This window comes from Fusarium graminearum, chromosome 3 (assembly GCF_000240135.3).
Source record: "Fusarium graminearum PH-1 chromosome 3, whole genome shotgun sequence".
Taxonomy (NCBI): Eukaryota; Fungi; Ascomycota; class Sordariomycetes; order Hypocreales; family Nectriaceae; genus Fusarium; species Fusarium graminearum.
In genome coordinates this window covers 696,955-717,416 of record NC_026476.1, presented here as the reverse complement: position 1 = coordinate 717,416, position 20,462 = coordinate 696,955, and the positions used below count along the sequence as shown (strand labels likewise).

The following is a 20,462-nucleotide window of genomic DNA, read 5'->3' as shown; positions in this document are numbered from 1 at the left end:
GATATAGTGTCTTCTCTTCGGCGAAGGTTTTTATGACAAAGCTCGAGGTACAATATTAAGATGCAAGTAGAAAAATTACCATAATGTAAGAATAAGAGAATCTCCAAATTATCACCCTCATTAGTCGTATGGTCATTCATTCTTCATCAGTCATTCTCATCGTGATTGAGGCTCATCTTCAGTGGAACGACACGACCCGCTTCCACTAAACCAACCACGGTCCGTGCTCGCATGTGACATCACTTGGTCCCTCACCACCAAATTTGATATCATCATCAGCCTTGCAAGCTTCTACCGTTTTAGAGAGCGCCATCAGCCGAGCGGCACCCGACCTGTGTTTCCCTTTTGCATTCCTTTTACCTACATATTTTGATCTACACCGACGACCACACCATGAAACGGTCACAAGGGAAATCTGCCGGCCGTGGTTTTGAAGGACCCCGCTCCGGCTTTGGAGGCTTTGGAACCGCAGCCTCCGGAACTTCTCTGTCGTACCTCGCCGAGCCTCCCTCGTTCTCAGCTATTTCCGATCCAAATGTTGTTGTTTCGCTCAAGAATGTATTAAAGAAAGATAGTACCACCAAGGCCAAGGCACTCGAGGAGCTATTAGCTCATGTTCAAGCTCACCCATTTGAAAAGGATGGCGGGGTTGAAGAGGGCATTCTAGACGTTTGGGTTAGTACGAGAACAACTTCAATAACGTCCAGTAACTTATACTTTGCAGGTACAAATATATCCACGCACATCGATAGACAACTCACGCCGAGTCCGTGAGCTTACGCATAACCTTCAATTCGAGCTCATGAAGTCTGCTCGCAAGAGATTTGAGCGCCACCTACCAAAGATCGTCGGCGCATGGCTTGCTGGTTTATACGATCGCGACCGGGTAGTGGCCAGAGCTGCTAGCGATGGTCTAACCCCATTTCTCAACACCCCTGAAAAGGTCATTGCGTTTTGGAACAAGTGCCAGGCCCAGATCCTTGACTACGCTATCGATGCTATTCAGGAAACACAAGACACTCTTAGCGACGAACGATCTACCACAGCAGAGGATGCCGAGGCCAAGTACTTTCGAGTTGTTACCGCCAGCTTATCTCTTGTTTTGGGGCTACTACAAAAGGTTGAGCAAAGTAACCTAGATAAGTTGCAATCACGTTACGATGACTACTTTGCAGAGGAAAACGTTTGGAAGACAATCACCTACAGCGATTCAGCAGTCAGAAAGACTGTTTGCCAGCTTCTCTTTGCTTCTATCGAACGCAAGCTACCGTATGCCGACGACACAAAGGTCAAGCAAGCCTTTATCACAGGTGGCTTAAAGACCAATCAAGCTGGTTCTGCTCTAGAGTATGTGCGGGCTTTGACAAAGATGACACAAAAGTACCCTGATGTTTGGACTGCGGCAAAGGTTACCACTGGACCAAAGTCACCTCTGGGTAGACTGCAAGCATTCATCTCCAAGGGATCACAGGGAAGCCCTCCAAAGTTTTGGGAGTGTCTGGACCAATTGTTAATGGTTCTACCATCTGACCTCATTACCCCGGAGGTTGCCTCGCAATTATTGTCCTCTCTCAAGTCAGGGATCACACATCGCGAAGAACCACGGACGAACACTTCATTTGCATGGAAGTGCTTCATCGATACCGCCAAGCGACTGCTCAAGAATCTACCCGCTGACGACCAATTACCTTTTGTCCAAGAACATCTGTTCCCTCTCATCGAGCAATTCCTTTTCTCGGTATCTGAAAAGACCGTCGCCATCCCAATGGGTCCGAATGCCATCTCTGTACTTGTAGAAGCCTACATCGCCACTGTTCAAGCCTCTCCTTCCGTCGTGTCAGCATCCGAAGAGGAATGGAACCGACTTGCCAGCATCTTTTGTGCAAAGATTTCCGGCTCTCTACCTGAAGTCTCTCGAGAGTACCAACAGTCCCAGGAAAAGATTTCAGAGGAAGGTCGACGGTGGTTTGGTCTTGTTGGCCAGATTGGGGACAAGATAGCCGAGACAGATGATGTCCCCAACCATACAGCGGAGCCCTCTCTAAAGGCCATCAGTCAGAGTATCGCTCTTTTGGAGAGCCGAAATCTGAAGCCTTTTGGTGCGGCTCGAATCATCGAGTATGCGCTGAGCATGGCCCCTCGCCTCTTCCATGGTGATGGAGTTGCAAGACTCTCGACATTCTTCACTTCGCTGGCTCGAGACGATGTTGCTAAAGCTGTTTCTTCACCTTCTTCACGCTACCTACTCTCTTCTCTCCACCTACTTGGCTCTGTGTCTACTCAGTTCGCCCCTATCTGGAACTCTTGGGTCGAGGCTGTGCTTGATCTGCCGTCCGAGCCAAGTCGCGATATTGCCCTTGCATCTCTCATTTCCAACGACAGAGGGGCCGTCCTTGCCAAGGGTAACATGGACTTGCAAAAGCACATCATCGGCCAAGCCGTGCTTCTCGCAGTTGGCAACAGCAACGATTGGGAACTGTTGGAGGCTGCTGTTACATATCAGACTCTGACCGATGCTAATTACCGAGAGCTTGTGCAAACTCTTGTTGAGATTCTTGAAAAGGACCCCTCAAAGACAGCATCCACGCTGCAAGCTTTGGAGATTGCTGCCAAGGGACGACCTGAGCTATTCTCTCGAGACGACCGTGTTCACACGACTCTGGTCGCACTTCTCTTGGGTCTTTCTGAACTTGACGACTCTTCCATTTCTTCCAAGGCCACTGCTATTCGTACCCTGTTGGACAGTCATACGGTTGGCAAGTTGCCTGTTGTTGCCGTCGTTCAAGCTAACCTCGAACGAGCAGGAACACAATCTCTAGAGTAAGTTGTCCGGTTTGTACAGCCGACGAAGCTAACCCATCTACAGTATCGGCACATTGGTATCTCAGGCACAGAATGCCGCTTCTAGCGATATCCCATCTGAGGAGCTCTTCCCAAGCACCAACGTGTGGATGAAGGAGCTTGCACCTTTCCTTGAATTTTCTGTGAACCCGGCGCTGTCCATCACCAACAGCACCGGCGGTGCGTCTGCATTAGTCAAGGGTACACCTCGATCCACGCCGCTACGAGTCCACCGAGATAGAAAGGGACGTTCTATTCCCGCCCGAATGGCTCTTTACGTGTCGCAGCTATCAGAAAAACTCCCGCTATCACAACTGCCAAAACCTTTTCAACTTGAGCTTCTCTACCTTCAGTGCTTGACCATCCAGCTAATCTCTGATCAAATCACTTGCATGGAGGAGAACAGGTTATGGCAGACCCTCAAGCATTCTGAGGCCAGTGCTCAAGCTGAAGAGTTTGTCTCCAAGACACGTGCAGTTCTAAGCGATCTGGCAGCGGACGCTAAAGCCTGGAGCGACTCAGCTGAAAAGCCAATCATCCAGGAGCTTATCGATCTGTTAACCGAGCACTCGAAGGACTTGGCCCCCAGAGGTCTGTACAGTGCAAGGGCACTCAGTGAGCTTGTGCAGTTCTTGGCAGAGGCACACGGAGCATCATCCGGGTTCGAGGATGCTCTTCTCAAGCCCGATGTCCTCAAGGTCAGCCCCACGACAGTGCTCCCTGCCGCTGCCATCATTACCGGGTTTGGTGAGACTCTCCAACCCTCCAAGGCCGCCAACACCTTTTGCAATAGAGTTGTAAGCGAGATTGCGGGCGCCAATGCGGAGAGTGACAAGACCCTGATGACTCTGGTCCTGCTTTCGTCTTGTGCTCAAATTTACGAGGCGGGCGAACTGCCTGTGGCTAACAACCGAATCGTCTTTGCTGTCCGACAGATTACTTCATGGCTTGATGAGCCCGAGACCTTGAGCCCTGCCCTTTGCGCCGAAATCTGTCGTTCTCTCACCAAGCTACTCCCATGCATGAAAGATGTCTATGGCTCGTACTGGGAAAAGGCCATTGAGTTTTGCATCTCGCTCTGGAACCGCGCTCACGAATTCGAACTGAACGAGGCCCTCCCCTTCATCCACTCTTCGCTGAAGCTGTACAAGACTATCGAATCCCTCCCGGAACCCAACGACGATCTCGAAGATGCCCTCAAGGAGTTTGCTGGTGCCAAGCCTAGGGCTTTAATCGAGCTCCTGCGACTCCCTCGGGAAACCACATCTCAGCCTCTGGAAATCGTGGATGCTATGCTTTGCAGAGAAGTCGAAAAGATTTCTCTTCGTCAAGTCCCTGATCTCTGCGATATATTTGGCTTGGTGGCGTCGGATTCGCGTGATATCCAGACAGCAGCCTACAATTTGCTTCACAAGGCTCTTCCTGAGCAGCAACAGCAAAAGTCGGTTGACGCCATGTTGGACAAGACAGGTATGTACAAAGCTGACTCAATTGATTCAATACTAATATTTATAGATGCTCGATTGCCTGACGAACTTCTATCGCTTCTCCTCGACGCTCCCACCCTCGAAAAGTACTCTGACGAGATGCTCGCAGAGTTTCCTTCATCCATCCGCTCATACCTCCTATCATGGAAGCTCGTATTCGACGCTTATTCGACGTCGTCATTCAAGATCCGCAACGACTTTAACGATAATCTCAAGCAAAGTAATTACGTAGGTCCATTGTTGGACTTTATGTTTGACGTCCTTGGACACTCGGCCGCACACCCTTTGAAGCTCGAAAAGATCAACCTTACGTCCGAACATATTCAGGATTACGACGTCAAGCTCGCCGAGTCGGAAGCAGAGGAGAAGAACATGCAGTGGTTACTGGTGCACATCTTTTACCTCCTGCACAAGTACACTCCTGGCTTGTTTAGATCGTGGTATATCGACTGTCGCTCGAAGCAGACACGAATTGCGGTTGAATCTTGGACAACGAAATACTTTTCTCCTCTCATCATCGCAGATGCCCTTGACGAAGTGCAGCAGTGGGCTGATACTCAGGAACCACCCGCCATGGACGAGCAGGAACTTGCTGTGCGAGTTGCTCGAGCCGCGCGTGAGATCATAGCTGGTTATGAAGTTGACGAAAGCCAGGCTGCCATCTCCATCAAGATCCCCCAAAACTACCCCATCGAGAATGTCGTCGTACAAAGTCTCAACCGCGTCGCCGTCAACGAAAAGAAGTGGCAGAGCTGGATCATGACGACGCAGGGTGTGATCACCTTTTCCAACGGCAACATCATCGACGGTCTACAGGTGTTTAAGCGCAACATTATCGGTGCTCTCAAGGGCCAAAGCGAGTGTGCTATTTGCTACAGTATCATTTCAACGGATAAGCGCATGCCAGATAAGCGATGCACGACATGCAAGAACTTGTTCCACAGGACGTGTCTGTACAAGTGGTTCCAGAGCAGTAACCAGAATACTTGCCCGCTGTGCAGAAACCCCATCGACTACTTGGGTGCGGATACACAAAAGAGACGCCAGGGTTAAACAACATTGAATAGGCGAGATAGAATAAAAGACTTTTGAATTGGCGCTGTAATATTTTGCTTGAGCTAGGTATGATTGCGTAAGCCCGTTATAAAGTCCAGAATGTTCTACATCTTCATATTCACTCCGCCCATCTCTTGATCAGTGCTGTCGCTTGGCACCTCTGTAGTCTCGCCACCACTGATGTCGTTTGGCGCATATGTAGCAATGTACTCCTCATCCATGTTAGGGTCGATTGACAACCATTCGTTCATCTGCTCATCAAGTTCTACACTGCTGTCGCCCTCATCGTCGGAAGCCAACTTTTCAACCGCTCCAGTCCGATCCACGCCTTGCATAGGACGAGGATAAAATGACATTATCCAGTTCTGAAGCTCGCCTCGAACCGAATTGGGGAAAAGTTGTGGATTCGTGAATGATCGATTGGCAGGAATAGTGTGGCCGATGGAGAGTTCGGAAGCCAACCTTTCAACCGCTCCAGTCTGATCCGCGCCTTGCAAACGACGAGCATAAAGTGACCTTACCCATTCCTGAAGTTCGCCTCGAACCGAATTGGGGAGAAGCTGTGGATTCTCGAACCATCGGGTGGCAGGAAGAGAGTCGTCGAGGAGGAGTGAGCGTGGGCAACTGTCGACTTTTACGGCAGGGCAATGGTTTTGGAGATGACGAGACAAGTGATATGGGTGAAAGAACGTCTGGCTGCATCGATAACAACGGTCATCATCGTTGTCCGACGGGGGAGAATGCGGGCGGATAACATGTCGCCTGTGGCTCCAGTCTGGGATGAATGAACCCGGAGCAGACCATCTCCGCCAGTAGTTTCTTCGTCGGTACAACGGTATGCCTGTGTCGATATGGATAGATTGGACAGGATCACGGGTATTGACACCATCGACGTTGTTGCCTGTCAAAATGTCGTTATCGACTTCGTAGTCTGGTGTATGTATATATCGTCTGTGGACTACGTTCCAGTCGACATCAAAGTCATCGATATCATCTTTGAAGGAAACGGCAAGATCATCATCGGTGGTTTTGACATGAGTATCTTTGACACGTGTATCTTTGACATGAGTATCTCCGACATTAGTGTATTGGACATAAGCGGCTGAGGGAATAGTAGCAGCAAGGATGTAGGGCTTTTCCGAATCACCGGAATCGCTGGAATCACTGGAATCACTGGAATCGTTGGGGCCAGGGCCAGCGGGTATGTCAGTTTCTTTCCTATGCAAATTTTATGGAGTGGTTACCTATAGTAAACATTGTGTTGGATTGGTTCTGGGTTATTTGTGATAAAAGTGTTGTTTAACAAGAATGTGGATGATGGAGGAGAGGATCAAAACAGCAGACACCATTTCATAGTTGGACGGAGGCCTGATGGAATGGATAGTGCTCGATTCAGGCTTCCTAATTACATTGTTTCCTCTCACATTTGGCAGGTGTGTCTCTGCAAACTGATCGTCCGACTGCACCTACCTTGTGGCTCATTATGGTTGTGCACCCAAAGCTCCATGTTCAAGGGCCTGCAGACAGTTAGTCATTAATTCGCAACAAAGTGAGGGAACTTACCTGTGTGGAAGTAAGTCGCTGACTATCATATCGCACAAGTGACGACACGAGATCTATAAAGTCGGGATGCACGTTGGGCAGAAGCTCCTCCCAGTTTTGACCGGGGAAGCTGGTCCAGAGCTCAAAGGGAGCGACCTTGAACTGCTTTGCCTCAGGCCATGTCTCGGGAGTAGGTGTTCCAATGGTTTTGAAGATGCTAAGAATGAGACCCAGCTGGTTACCATCTTCGTGAACGGCACGGGACTCGAATATGGGGGTAGGGGGATCGCGAAGAACTTCTGAGAGCATGATTCCTAACCCCCACATGTCGACTTCAGGTCCATAGGATTTGTGGCCAAAGAGCACATCGATTGCGCGGTAGGGACCAGTTCCAATGTCGAGAATCTTGTCGTCGGCTGGCTCTGAGTGGATTGATAGCTCGGGGTGCCACGCTGTGCCAAAGTCAGAGAGATATGCTGGGCCTGTGGGAGAAGAGAGGAGGATGGCTGATGGCTTGATGTCTCGATGTATGATGCCTTGAGTGTGTATGTCTTTTAGACCTTGCAGGATGTCCCGAAAGATTGACCGCACAGAGTCTAGAGGTAGAGGTCCTTGGGCGAGTACATCGGCTAGAGTGTATGGCATAAAAGGAAAGACGAGAACAAATCGCTGTTCCTGGTCGCGAAAGGTCTCGAGAAGAGGGATACATGGTGATCGCAGCGTCTTGAGAATCTTTGCTTCGCGCTGAGGATTATGAGGCTCGATATCCTGGTACGTGACAATAACTTTGAGAGCTTTGTCGGCTGAGCGGTAAACCTCTGAAGTGACACCTTCTGACACGGGTCGACAGTTTTTGTACGACCCAATCCTAATGCCAGAGCCGATCTCACTCTCTACTTCCTGTGACAGCGGGGGTGTAGGAGTTGATGTCGGTTGACAGGCGAGATTATACTCTTCCTAGGCCTTGTCAGCGGTTCCGTGAGTTCTGGACCGCTACATGGCGTGGGCGGACCTGAGTAGAAGAGATTTGGTAGGCAGCCTGTTCAATGGCGATGGCCTCAGTCATGCTGGAAGCCGAGAGGGAGTCTTGGCTAGAGATAAGTCAGCCTTGGGAAATGCCAAGGGTTCAAGTACTCTGTACATCTTTTGAATTGTCTCATAGCGCTGAGACATGGACAGAGCTGCTTTCCATTCTGGGAGTGCCATTGTTGAGTAGTGTATGTGTGTACAACTTGCAGGGTTGTAGTGGTTGCAAGTCAACTGAATGATGGCAGGATAGCAGAATGGTACGAATCGCTGTCAAAGCCTGGAGCATGACAGTCAAATTTCCGGCAAAGATCAGCCCTTTGACCAGGATGTCTCAGGTTCTTGGTTTTTGGTTTCTGGTAGAGAAGAGGCCCACAATTTCACCAGAGCAAGGAAGCAAGGGAAGCAGGGGATATTATGCCAATGGAAGAAACATGAATAGGAATGTCAGAATTGAATGTCAGAATGCTTTAATTCAGGTATCATGATTCAATTCATTGGTGTTGATATTACTCTATAGACTGACAGACCGAGGTCTAATGAGGTCATGTTTATTTGTGTCCTCGTGATTTCTACTGCTCTAATGCTATGGAGAACTGCTAAGCTCAGCCAACCACCAAACGTCACTTATTACCTTCTCCACCATCCCTAAATCGAGCTACCCCAGCCAAAGTCCAACCCAATTCAGTCAACGCCAGCCCTGTCTTGGTCTTGTCTTGCTTCCAGCCTCTCCTCTCCTCTTCTACTTTTAACTTGGTCCCTTTAACCGTTGTCACTCCCAGCCAAGGCATTTTGTTACTACCAGACACAACAACTCTTCTCCCTCCAACCTTCTGTTGTCTTGGATCTGGACACTTTTGCCATTACCTACTCCGCCTCATCCGATCACCTACCATCGACATTGTTTACCAACGGCGTACCACTCGAGGCCTACGTACATAAGGAAGCTCCTACTTTTTCGTCCCTCCAAACCTCGACTGAAACCCCTCCCGTTCAACGAACCGCAATGCGCATCACCTCTTGGAGCGATTAATACCATCATTAATGCATTGTTCTCTCCTCCGCATCTATATATAATATTAATATCTTTTTGCGCCGTTGTTCATCATGGAGGATATGGCCAGGGCCGAGTATCCCGCCATGCTGGTGAGCCAGTCCTTTTGTCCATTGCCATCGCTATGAGCGACAGGAACCCCAATGGAAATGATGTTTGATTGAGCTCGGCTGACTCCTTTTGCGCATATAGGCAGCTCTCCAGCCCGGCCAGGCGGTTCAAACACTCACCGAACGAATGAAGCGCATGACCCGCGTCAACACCGAAGTCGCCGACTGGCTCCAGGTACGAATCAACAATTGGTAGCGACATGGCTTCGCTGTCTCTACGACATCCCGCTAATCAATTATCTACAGGAGCGCCGTCGCGTGGAGGATCAATACGTCCAGGGTCTAAAAAAGCTCACCCAATTCAAGGTGCCAAACGGTCAATCAGAGCTGGGGTAAATCTTCCGTCCCATGGCATTGGCGTCGCAACATGCTTACAGTTACTGCAGTGTTTTCCAGGCGCCGTGGAATAGAATTATCGACTCGACTGAAAGCATCGCCCACGCTCACCATCAACTCGCCGATCGAATCGAAAAAGACATTGAGCACCCGCTACGAAACTTTTCCAACCGAAAGGACTTTCAAAACATGAACACCATGTCCAACAACTTGTCGACCATGGCCAAAGACCTCGATGACTCGCAGAACGCTGTCGACAAGCTCACTAAGAAGGGGGGTCGAGCAAACACTTCCAAGGTCGAGAGCGCTACATCCAAACTTGAGTCGGCTACTGGGCAATGGGAATCACAGGCACCGTTCATTTTCGAGTCTCTCCAGGCTCTCGATGAGTCGCGTGTCAACAACCTGCGAGATCTTCTCACCCAATACCAGACGCACGAGTCCGATTCGGCCCAGCGTGTGCAGGAAAATGCTATGGAAACACTGGCACTGATGCTCGAGATCAACACCGAAAAGGAAATCGAATCTTTTGTGCACAGAGCTACTGCCGGCAAAGCGAAGCTTCCAACCCGCAACTCGACGCGCCAGTCATCGTTTGCTGGCACTACACCTTCGACGCCAGTACCTCCAAGCACTGCCGATAGCACTAATCTACCAGCTCAAAGTGCTCACACAGCATCTCCTGCCCCTGTCACAGCCCCGACATCTTCCCACGCCGACGATGATATGAGCGAGACATCAATGCCTCAAGAAAAGCCAGGTATGTAAATTGATAGCACCAATAGAACCAACTAACAAAGCATAGGAGGTAAACTGCGCCGCCTCGGTACCATGTTCGGTGGACGTAGGAGACAGAGCATGCACGCTGGTTTCGGTCAGCTTTCACCTGGAAAGTTGGGACCCAGCTTTGGACGATTGGGAACGAGCCACAGCCAAACCGATCGAGGCCCTTCTCCCAGAGCTTCCTCCAACAACCTCCAAGAGCACCAACGATTGTCGTCTCTGGCAGAAACCCCTGACATGCCGCGGGTACCCGATGGCGAAAACGACACACCCAAGCCAGACGCGCACGAGAATGCGAACGGAACGTCACACAATGAAAATCTGCTCGACAGCCCGATTCCACAGTCGGCTGGAGGCACCGTTAACGGCAACCACGAAATTGACCTGTCGAATGTCCAGCCACCTCCTGGTCCTCCTCCGTCACACAAGCAAGACCAGCCATCGGCACCGCAAAATGCAACCAAGGATTCGGACGGGTTCAATGTCCCGCCCCCTATGAACGACCCCATTTCCGAAGCTCAACGGGAGGCCAAGCAAGAGTCTGGCGAAGATCCTGACCAATTGCTCAAGGTCAACATTCAGCAGACGCCCGTCGAAGATGAAGATCCCGATGCCAAGATGGCTGCACTTTCTAGCGTTGCCAACAGCCTCAAGATGGGACCGGCCACTCGTCGCAGTGGTACAGTTAGGGGACGTCGCGATGTGCGTCATACCATGTATGTGCCGCCTCCTAACCTGCCAGAGAGTGGCACGGATTCCCCTATAAGTGGTCTGGCAGCATCTCCAATCCTTGCGCCATCCACATCCAAGGGAAGTGCGCTTGCTGCACTGGCATCCGAGTCCAGCATTGCCGGTACTTCTGATACACAGTCGGTGCGATCTGGCAATTCATTGGGCGGTGGAAACCATCCTCAACACGCTCACATGACTGCTCCTGGCCTCAACTCGTCCATCATTGAGAGCGTGTCTGCTGTCTTTGAGGATGGTGTCATCAAGTCGGCGTCCATCACGGGTGAAGTTGCCTTTGTCAACAACCCCAGCGACTCGGGCGATGCTAAGAGTGAGTTAATGCCTATCATACCTCCTTCATCACTAACAAATCCAGCCTACGAAACTATCCGTATCAACAACTTTGCGGCTCTCGAGCGCATTGGTCCTAACCGCATCTTTGTACAAAACTCATCTCCCGACCACCACGACCAGTTCAATATTGATGTGTCTCACCTCACCAAGAATGCCACCGCATTCTCCTACCGAGTATTCGAGGAATCAGAGGCTTCAGTGCTGGCCGAGCATGCTCCTCTTCTCTTGAAGCCCGCGTGGAAGCCCCAGGGAGACAAGCTTGGCTTGTTGCTACAGTACCAGCTCAACCCAGCCTCCAAGATTGCCGCCCCTGTATCACTACACAACGTGGTCATTGTCGCAAAATACGAGGGTAAATCAAGTGGCGCCCAGACAAAGCCTGTAGGAATACACCTCAAGGACAAGCATCTCGTCTACTGGCGCATCGGTGATCTCACCCTCACCAACGACCCCCAGAAGATCGTCTGCCGCATCATCGGCTCAGAGGGTACAGAGCCCAAGCCAGGTCACATCGAAGCCCGATGGGAACTCACAGCCTCGGGCGACCAACCTGTCGGAAGCGGCATCTCCATCTCTCGACTCGACGAGGGCAAGGGTAAAGGCAAGGAAATCTCCGATGACGATCCCTTCGCCGACGACAGCGCAAGCACAGAACAAAAGTGGGTAGACGTGCCTGTGTCAAGGAAACTTGTCAGCGGCAAATACGAAGGACGATAAAACGGCGGGCTGTTGAATATTACCACGTGCATGGATAGAAGTCAGAAATACGTTTCTTGGCGGCGCATTGAATAGCGAGCGTAAATGGCTTGTTCGGGGTGAAACCTTTTTTCTTCACTCTTTTTCCCTCCCCTTTGTTCCTAATGTCTCTTTTGCTCTCACCTTTTTCTTTGTATGCGCATTCATATGTTGGACAAAATACAGGATCTCGCTTGGAGGAATGGTGTATGTATCTATGTATGGTATAAATCCGTAGTTATATATCTCGGGCTGGGATCAAGAAGGACATTTTGTCCAAAGTATTTTGTTCATTTCGCTACGTCTATACTCATTTATCGTTCATGTGAACTTGTACTTCAAGTGACGCTTGCTCCTCCTCTTTACCTAAGATACGCTTGATGTATGTCTGCTCATTCTGACTTTTCTGACTTGTCGGCTAGTTGTTTCACCTTTTTGTCCACTTTGTCTTTTTTATACTTGGAGTACTTTTCGCCTAAGTATCGCATTGTTCTTGATACACCACCCATCAAAAGACCCTTGACACTCTGTACTGTGCTGGGCCAGTTCACTGTCTGCTTGATGGCTACACGCACTGTCTCTTGAAGCTTCTGGGGGTCGTCGGTGGCAATGCGGCGCTCAAAGTCACCACCCTGCATCTTCTTCACGGCAGTGCCATCATTATCCGTTGAGGCCTTCATGAGCTCGTTGAACTCCCCGCGAGGAATACCGAATCGCTTCTGGTACTGGAAATAGAGACGTGATCGGAAAGTCTGGGGTAGGCGTCTAACCATGTTGCCGCGACGCTTGGGGTCCATGTCCTGCTGAAGTCCCTTGTCGGGATCCGGATTCATGATCCAATCAGTGTCGTCGATGCGGCAGGGTCCAGTAAAGTCGACGTTAGGGAGCGTCTTGACGAGTGGCGCGTACAAGCGGCGGAAGTGAACAATGTTGTTGTCGACAATGTTTGTCACCTTGCTCTTGTTCTCTGTGGGGAGAGCCATGCGAGGATCACCGAGGTAGCTGAGCCCTGCAATGGTGCTGTATAGCTCGACTTCTGTAAAGTTGGGAGGTAGGAGGAGCAGAGCGGTTCGGAGGGCGGCGATGAGGTTGTGCTGGTTGGCGAGTCGGACACGGGGATGGTCGCGAAGAATCTTGACGGGCTTTTGAAGACGACCAGCAAGATACAAGCTGTCCCAGGAAGAAAGATCGTGGACGAGGTTGTCGATACTCGTTACGCCGTACTTGATAAGCATACCGTTGACTTCTACGAAGGGGTTGAAGTAGACGCCAGCACCCCAATTCCCCACGCGCGACACAACGCCTGATCCCAGTGACGCAAGACCAGAGTAGTGATGACGGTTTTGCTTCATATTGATCGAATGCCAATGCTCAACGTGTGATACACCAAAGATAAAATCGAGAACCTTTGGCGAACCCTTTTGCGACTTGATCAGCGCCTCTGGGGGACTTGGGTGAACAGCTCGAAAGTCGGCCTCGGATATGCTGGCCTTGGAAGCAGACTGAGGAAAGACACCAGAGCCGTAAGCGAAAGAGTAAACGATGGGCGCGTTGAACTGGCGCAGCATGAGGCGCAAAGCTTCCTTGAGTTCGTAGTTAATGACCATGTGCTGGTTTGCGCCAAACAGCCGGTGCGGAAGATCCGAAAAGCTGCTGATCTTTGTGTCGAGGTCTTCCCATTCCGTGCTAAAAATGTTGAGCTTGCTGGCTTTTGGTTCGGAGGATGCGCTGCTGGCGATGGACTCTTCCGAGCTTGCCGAGCTGTTGGTAGAGGGTTTTGACGAGTCCCATCGTGGTGTTGAGGAGGAAAATTGTCGTTGTGGTAGTTTGCGCTGGTAGAGTGGGAGGAGGCGGGAGTGAGAGGATCGAAGGGTTATGGCTCGAGTGGTCGCGGAGGACTGTGACGCTGTTAGAGATGGTACGATGGAGGGGTATGGGAGCTTACCCTGAGGCCAATTGAGGCCATGGTTGGGGTGTGCGGTATGACGATGTTGTCAAAGATGCCGAGTATATGATGAAAGTTATTAGTGTGTGGAAGCTGTGGTACAGCGACCGATGCTAGGGATGTACGTTGTGTGTGAAAGATGCTGGTGTAGAAGCTAGCTGGAATGCTTCATCCAAGTGTAAACGATGGGTCGAGCAAGTAAAGAAAGTCAAATGGTCCAACCAATTTCGGAAACTCTCAACGGCCCCGATATCGAATCGACGTCAGTGGAGCATATTTGTAAAGGCAGTGAACGATAACTCGGTGATCGTCGGGTTTGACGATATAGGCTTGACCATATTCGAAGCTGTGAAGCTCAAGAAAATAGATCAGAGTGGGTCACGAGAATGGAATGTGGGATGACCAATAAAACAAAAGCTTCATCATTACGGGACAGGGTCCCCCTCCATCTTTGTTGCCAGGCACTGCTACGTCACTGGACGGTTCGGAACTTGGCAGCTTGGGATAAGAGAGGAACATTTCAGGAACATTCTTAGTGGGATGCGTCATTGATTGATTGGAGCAGCTAGACAAGCTATGCAGGGGTGGTTGGCTGTGGTTCCTAGTATTGTTGGTGGTTTGACAAAGTATGACTGAAGAACAGAGTTCTGTGTTGTCGTTGAAGTTGATCTAGCAGCCTCCAATTCTCACCAGCATGGCGTAACTCGATTAACCTGTTGATACCGGCAGCCACTATAATCGATCAATCACATCGTATCCAGCCGTTTAACGCTACAACAGCTTAAACAAAAGCTTCATCATCGGCAGTGGCTGACAATGGCATCTACCCTACAACACACCAGCAAAGTCATGATGTCTTTCATTTCATCTACATCAATCAAGTATAAGTAAAGCGATGGAACTCACATCAATTCAATCCTGTAACCCAGACATGTAGTATAAATACCATCATTTCTAGAGTGACTTGGCCGGACCAAGCTGGGCCGTGGTGTCACGTGATAGCGCAACGTGCTGGTGATCCAAACAAACCATTCTGCACCGCGACTTCACAACACAACCAATTACCCATCATCACAATGCGCTCGCACGCGCCCAACGACAAGAATGGGCGTGGAGGCCGCACAACTCCCATATCCAATAATAGATTCAGGGCCAGTACTTCTAATGTCGGCCCGCAACCGTCGCTGCGAAACTCCAGGGTAAGACATCCAAAACAGAACAAACAATTCAATTGCTAACCGCGATCATCAGATGTCCTTTCGCGCGAGTACACAACCATCCTACAACCTCCTCACAGGCGAATCGAACCTCCCTCGTCCCGCCTCTCGAACAAGTATGGCCCCAGAATCCGTCCGCCCCAGTTCACGCGAAAGTCATAAGGAGAACATGCCGCCTCCTGAAGCGGACGAGTCTGAGAAGGAAAAGCGCCAGATGGAGGCGTTGAAAGCAGAGATAGGAACACTGCAATATCGCCTGCAGACGACCGAACAAGAGAAGGAGATTGCCCTGTCGACAAGCAACAGCAAGGTTGAGCAATCTCGCAGAGAGACGCAAGATGAAGTCCAGAAGCGCCAAGCTGCCGAAGCCGAACGCGAGAAGGCGGTCGAACAAACCGAAGCCCTACGAAGAGAATTGGAACAAATCAAGGAGTCGATTGAGGATGACAAAAAGAAACTGGAGCGCAAGGCTCGTGACGCAGAGGATGAGGCCCGCTTGCTTCAGGATCAGCTTGAGGATCTGTCCGCTGCCAAGGACGAAGCCGCACGAATCGCCGACCGCAAGGCTACCGATATGGAGATGCAGATTGCAGCTGCGCAAAAGACAGTCAAAGAACTCGAACAAGAAAACGAGCAGCGAGAGAATGCCCTACAACAAACGCAATCACAATTGGCCGAGAGGGATGGACAGATCGCAAACCTAGAGGCAGATGTTTTGCGACTCAAGGCTCAAAGTGGCGATGCAGAGACGATGGAGATTATCAGACAAGAACTTACTGAACAAGTGCAGCATATCCGCAACCTCGAATCTACGAACCGCGACCAGCTATCCGAGCTTAAGCACCTACGATCATTGAGCAAAGCAGTCGAAGTCGTCGAAGAAGAGAAGCGAACCCTACAGCGAAGACTGGAATCTGCGGAGGTAATTGAAGCAGAGCTTGCCGAAGCCCGCATCCAGCGACAGCGACTTGAAGACGAGCGATTGGCCTGGTCTGCGTACCTTAAGAATGCCGCCGAGACTGACGAATCCCAATTCGATTCACCAGAAGCTGTTGCAAGGGCCTTAGTAGAGGAACGTCTTACCAACGCGTCTTTCGTCGAGAAAGTGGGCCAACTGCAAGCGGAGATGACTTCTGCGCAGAACACGATCCAGTCTCTGAATGACGAAAAGGCCCAATTGAAGAGCGAAGTCGAGAAATCCAAGAGTGCAGCCAGCGCAACCAACACCGACAAGGCTCGCATGCGTCTGGACCGACAGCGCATTATGGCTGTCAAGGAGGTGGAATACCTTCGCGCCCAGCTCAAGACCTTCGACACCGAGGACGAGACGCTTCAGCCCGGGCAATTCGACCAAGCACGGGTCCAACGAGTCCAAGAGCTTGAAGACCTTGTTGACCAGTACAAGAAGGAGGTCCAAACACTACATGCCGAGCTATCATCTCTCGAACCTTTAACAGGCGCCCCTCAGCCGGTTACAGGCAGCAAGCGATCGAGAGTGGAGGACGATAGCACCCAAGAACAGCTTGGACAGCTTACAAGGAAGAAGCGCAAGCTGGAAGAGGAGTTGACAAAGTCTCAGAACAAGATTTCTCTGCTAGAGAAGGACTTATCCACTAGCCGCGAGCAATTAAAGGCTGCTAAGCAGTCAACGCAAACACGCGTCTTGTCGCTCAAGTCAAACCCGACATCAGACTTTGAGGCAATCAAGCGATCGACACTCAAAGCTCTGAAGAAGGAGAACGAAGAGCTCCTGGCTACACTCCGCGGCAAATCATCCTCACCCATGATTCCCACATCGGTCCTCGCGGCAATGGAGCGCGAAATCACAGCAGCCAAGGCGGAAACAGCATCAGCCGAGAAGCGAACGCGTCGTCTCAAAGAAGTCTGGGGCTCCAAGTCGCAAGAGTTTAAAGAAGCCATCTTTTCCACGCTCGGCTGGACCGTGACGTTTATCCCCAACGGCAAAATGCGGGTCGAAAGCACGTTTTACCCATCGCAAACCGACGAGCACGAGAACTCTATTGTGTTTGACGGCGAGCGCGGCACGATGAAGGTTGGTGGCGGTCCACGCAGTGATTTCGCGAGAAGGATTAGCGATCAGATTGGGTTCTGGGTCAGGGAGAAGGGGTGCATTCCTGGGTTCCTGGCTGCGTTGACGCTGGAGTTTTACGAGGAGCATAGTAGAGCGGCCAAGTAATGGATGATGAGACTTGATACCCTTGTACAGTCGATTTAGGAGTTGCGGGTTTGTGCATATAGAGAATGAGCACCGTCAGATATACGAGATATCGTCGAATAACATAATTCTTACCCTCTGATGTTAATCATTGAAGCCTTATCGTTGCAATCCACTTCGAATGGTTCAACGGGAATAGCGAGCCGACATAAGCCTCAAAGACTAGTCTAGTCTAGTCCGTCTCTATCCGTTGAGCCGCTTGATTTACGTTATGAATGAACAGGGATCTTGTCATTCCTTAGTTATTGGAGTAACGTAATTGATGCGATAGGTATTTATGTCGGTGAGCGTATGGAGTAAGTCATGAGAGGCAATTGATGGTTGTTGTTGCAGCGTGTGGTTTTGTATCTACAGTGGCAAAGTACCTGTCGAACCACTACGGATGGCGATGAAAACGTTTTTCGATCGGGCCGAAGACTGTTTGAGGCGGGAGATCAACTATCAATCAAGATCGACAATTCTTTGTATGTAGGGAAAGGTATTTTCTCACCGTATAAATATTAAACTCTCGTTAATTGTTATTAAACTCTTCCGTTGACGTGTTCTCCAATTCCCTGTACGGATTACTCCAAATTCCACCTCAATTGGAGTAACATCGTCTCCGCACAACATCTCTAGATAACCTCACTCAGACCAAACATTCCCCATGGAGATTTACGTAAAAAGCAAAAGTCAACACCCGGGGAAATAAAGCAACCCCCTTTTCAGATCGTGGAGATTTTTACTCGACGATAGTAAATTTTCTTTTGCCATCGTAAAAAAACGCAGAGTCAGAACCATGTAAAATATGGGTGGAACCACTAATGGAGAGTTTTTTTTTTACTATGGGGCGAAATAGAACCGGCTTGTATTCAACAAAGATCCTTTTTATAATGGGGCACAAGTAGCCAGACTTTTCCCTCCCTTCTTTGTCCCTTTCGTTTTGTCATTCATTCTGGGTCTAGATACAAATATGGCTGTTGAAAAAGTCACTAGCGATGCCCCCGTCGTGGGTGAAAAGAGCGTCGTGAGAGATGTCGACGAGAGAGCTCCAGAGGCCTTTACTGCTACGGGAGAAGAGTATGAGCAGGAGGATTTCATGACCAGAACCGGTCTGAATGCAAAGTCTTTTACGAGGAAGCATTATGGTTTGGGTCTTGTTGAGCTGGATCGCAAGATGAAGCCTAGACATCTTCAGATGGTTGCTATTGGAGGATCAATCGGTGCTGGATTCTTTGTCGGTTCTGGTTCTGCTCTGAGCAAGGGTGTAAGTGAACCAACTTCTTACTGAGATTACAAACTGACTCCTTCAGGGCCCTGCTACTTTGTTTATCGACTTCTTCCTCGTCGGAGTCATGGTCTTCAACGTTGTCTACGCAATGGGCGAGTTAGCCGTCATGTATCCCATCTCTGGCGGTTTTTACACCTACGCCGCTCGCTTCATCGACCCTGCCTTTGGCTTCGCAATGGCCTGGAACTACTGTCTTCAATGGGCCGCCACGCTTCCCCTGGAACTAACAGTCTGCGCCATCACCATCCAGTACTGGGCCCCTGATTCGAATCCCGGTATCTGGATCGCTGTCTTTCTCATTGCTATCATCATTCTCAACATGTTTGGCACAATGGGCTACGCTGAAGAAGAATTCTGGGCTGCGTGCTTCAAACTTACCTCGATTTCCATCTTCATGATCATCGCACTCGTTCTCGTCTGCGGCGGAGGCCCTTCAAGCGGTAGTTACAGCACATACCAGGGATTCAAGCTCTGGGAAGACCCGGGCGCTTTCAAAAACGGCTTCAAAGGATTTTGCTCTGTTTTTGTCACAGCGGCGTTTTCTTTCGCAGGCTCCGAACTCGTCGGCCTCGCTGCAGCTGAATCTCGAAACCCGACAGAGTCCGTCCCCAAAGCGATCAAGCAGGTATTTTGGCGAATTTGCTTGTTCTACATTGTTGCGCTGCTATTTGTTGGTATGCTGGTCAGCTGCAACGACGAGAATCTCCTAAGCTCCAGCTCCTACTCCAACAGCGCCGCCTCACCTTTCGTCCTCGTCGGAAAATACTCTGGTCTCAAGGGTCTCGATCACTACATGAACGCCGTCATCCTTTCGTCCGTTCTGTCTCTCGGTATCGCCTCTGTGTACGGCGGATCTCGTACGCTTCTTGCTCTCGCGCAGCAGGGTTTTGCGCCCAAGATCTTTACGTGGGTTGATCGCGCGGGTCGACCTTTGCCATCTGTTGGATTCATCATTGCGTTTGGATGTCTTGCTTTCCTGAACCTTGACGCGGCTGGTCCTGTTATCTTTGACTGGCTTTTGGCTTTGTCTGGTTTGGCTATGCTTGTTTGCTGGGGCTCTATTTGTCTTGCGCACATTAGATTCAGAGCTGCGTGGAAGTACAATGGACACACCCTTGACGAAATCCCTTTCAAGGCCATTGGTGGCGTCTACGGATCCTGGGTTGGTTTGATTTTCGTTGTTGTCATTCTCATCGCCCAGGTAAGTTTTCCTTTCCAATCCTTTGAAACCATCTAACCTGTCATAGTTTTACGTCGCCATTGTTGCCCCAGTAGGCGAGTCGGGTATGGGAACAGTTGAAGATTTCTTCATGCAGTATCTTGGACTGCCCATTGTTTTGGCGTTCTGGGCTGGTGGCGTTATCTGGAAGCGAACGAGCTGGATCAGCATCGACAAGATTGATATTGACACCGGACGACGTGAACACGACTGGGATTCTATCAACGCTTGGCGAGCTGAGCTTGCTACGTTCCCTTGGTGGAAGAGATTGATGTACACACTGTTTTAGAGAGATGGATATGATTGAAGATTTAGAGTTATGAATAGCGAAAAGTTTTGAATTTTACCAATAGAGGATTTGATTTGATCATTGGTATTGAACATAAATCGATGCAGGAGTGGACAGCTGGATTTCGTTTCAGCCTTTTTTGTTAGGAGTCTTTGTGTTGTGTTGAAGACAAAGAGCATTGTTCAGCGCAGAAAACATCGAAACACCACAGGTTTCGGTAAAGGACATGGTCA

At 50.1% G+C, this 20,462-nt stretch overlaps 6 protein-coding genes across 6 annotated transcripts; 4 read left to right on the top strand and 2 right to left on the bottom strand.

The window, feature by feature from the left end:
• Window positions 1-393: 393 nt before the first annotated feature.
• FGSG_04948 (uncharacterized protein) lies at window positions 394-5,433 on the top strand (the record flags this gene model as incomplete). Its single annotated transcript, XM_011325117.1, has 4 exons — window positions 394-675; window positions 725-2,820; window positions 2,867-4,311; window positions 4,357-5,433. The coding sequence occupies 4 exons, from the start codon at window positions 394-396 to the stop codon at window positions 5,379-5,381; spliced, it is 4,848 nt and encodes a 1,615-aa protein (XP_011323419.1). The 3' UTR covers window positions 5,382-5,433.
• A 1,478-nt stretch (window positions 5,434-6,911) lies between these two features.
• On the bottom strand, window positions 6,912-8,099 carry FGSG_04947 (uncharacterized protein; the record flags this gene model as incomplete). The annotated part of the gene is made up of 3 exons (XM_011325116.1): window positions 6,912-7,883; window positions 7,939-8,017; window positions 8,068-8,099. 3 exons carry the CDS (start codon window positions 8,097-8,099, stop codon window positions 6,912-6,914), a joined length of 1,083 nt encoding a protein of 360 aa, XP_011323418.1.
• Window positions 8,100-9,034: 935 nt separating this feature from the next.
• Window positions 9,035-12,330, top strand: FGSG_04946 (uncharacterized protein). The gene is made up of 6 exons (XM_011325115.1): window positions 9,035-9,098; window positions 9,199-9,291; window positions 9,363-9,448; window positions 9,503-10,212; window positions 10,258-11,295; window positions 11,341-12,330. The coding sequence occupies exons 1-6, from the start codon at window positions 9,069-9,071 to the stop codon at window positions 12,033-12,035; spliced, it is 2,652 nt and encodes an 883-aa protein (XP_011323417.1). The 5' UTR covers window positions 9,035-9,068; the 3' UTR covers window positions 12,036-12,330.
• A 32-nt stretch (window positions 12,331-12,362) lies between these two features.
• FGSG_04945 (uncharacterized protein) lies at window positions 12,363-14,019 on the bottom strand (the record flags this gene model as incomplete). The annotated part of the gene is made up of 2 exons (XM_011325114.1): window positions 12,363-13,951; window positions 13,999-14,019. 2 exons carry the CDS (start codon window positions 14,017-14,019, stop codon window positions 12,446-12,448), a joined length of 1,527 nt encoding a protein of 508 aa, XP_011323416.1. The 3' UTR covers window positions 12,363-12,445.
• A 1,055-nt stretch (window positions 14,020-15,074) lies between these two features.
• FGSG_04944 (uncharacterized protein) lies at window positions 15,075-17,533 on the top strand (the record flags this gene model as incomplete). The annotated part of the gene is made up of 2 exons (XM_011325113.1): window positions 15,075-15,197; window positions 15,250-17,533. The coding sequence occupies 2 exons, from the start codon at window positions 15,075-15,077 to the stop codon at window positions 17,410-17,412; spliced, it is 2,286 nt and encodes a 761-aa protein (XP_011323415.1). The 3' UTR covers window positions 17,413-17,533.
• An 870-nt stretch (window positions 17,534-18,403) lies between these two features.
• FGSG_04943 (amino-acid permease inda1) lies at window positions 18,404-20,229 on the top strand (the record flags this gene model as incomplete). The annotated part of the gene is made up of 3 exons (XM_011325112.1): window positions 18,404-18,697; window positions 18,744-19,922; window positions 19,969-20,229. The coding sequence occupies 3 exons, from the start codon at window positions 18,404-18,406 to the stop codon at window positions 20,227-20,229; spliced, it is 1,734 nt and encodes a 577-aa protein (XP_011323414.1).
• Window positions 20,230-20,462: the final 233 nt, after the last annotated feature.

What these genes read in the sequence shown, in the direction of transcription:
- FGSG_04946 (XM_011325115.1), top strand. Translation starts at nt 9,069, where the DNA reads ATGGCCAGGGCCGAGTATCCCGCCATGCTG. An exon ending in CCGAGTATCCCGCCATGCTG is followed by an intron (nt 9,099 to 9,198) that starts GTGAGCCAGTCC and finishes TTGCGCATATAG; the next exon opens with GCAGCTCTCCAGCCCGGCCA. An exon ending in CGACTCGGGCGATGCTAAGA is followed by an intron (nt 11,296 to 11,340) that starts GTGAGTTAATGC and finishes TAACAAATCCAG; the next exon opens with CCTACGAAACTATCCGTATC.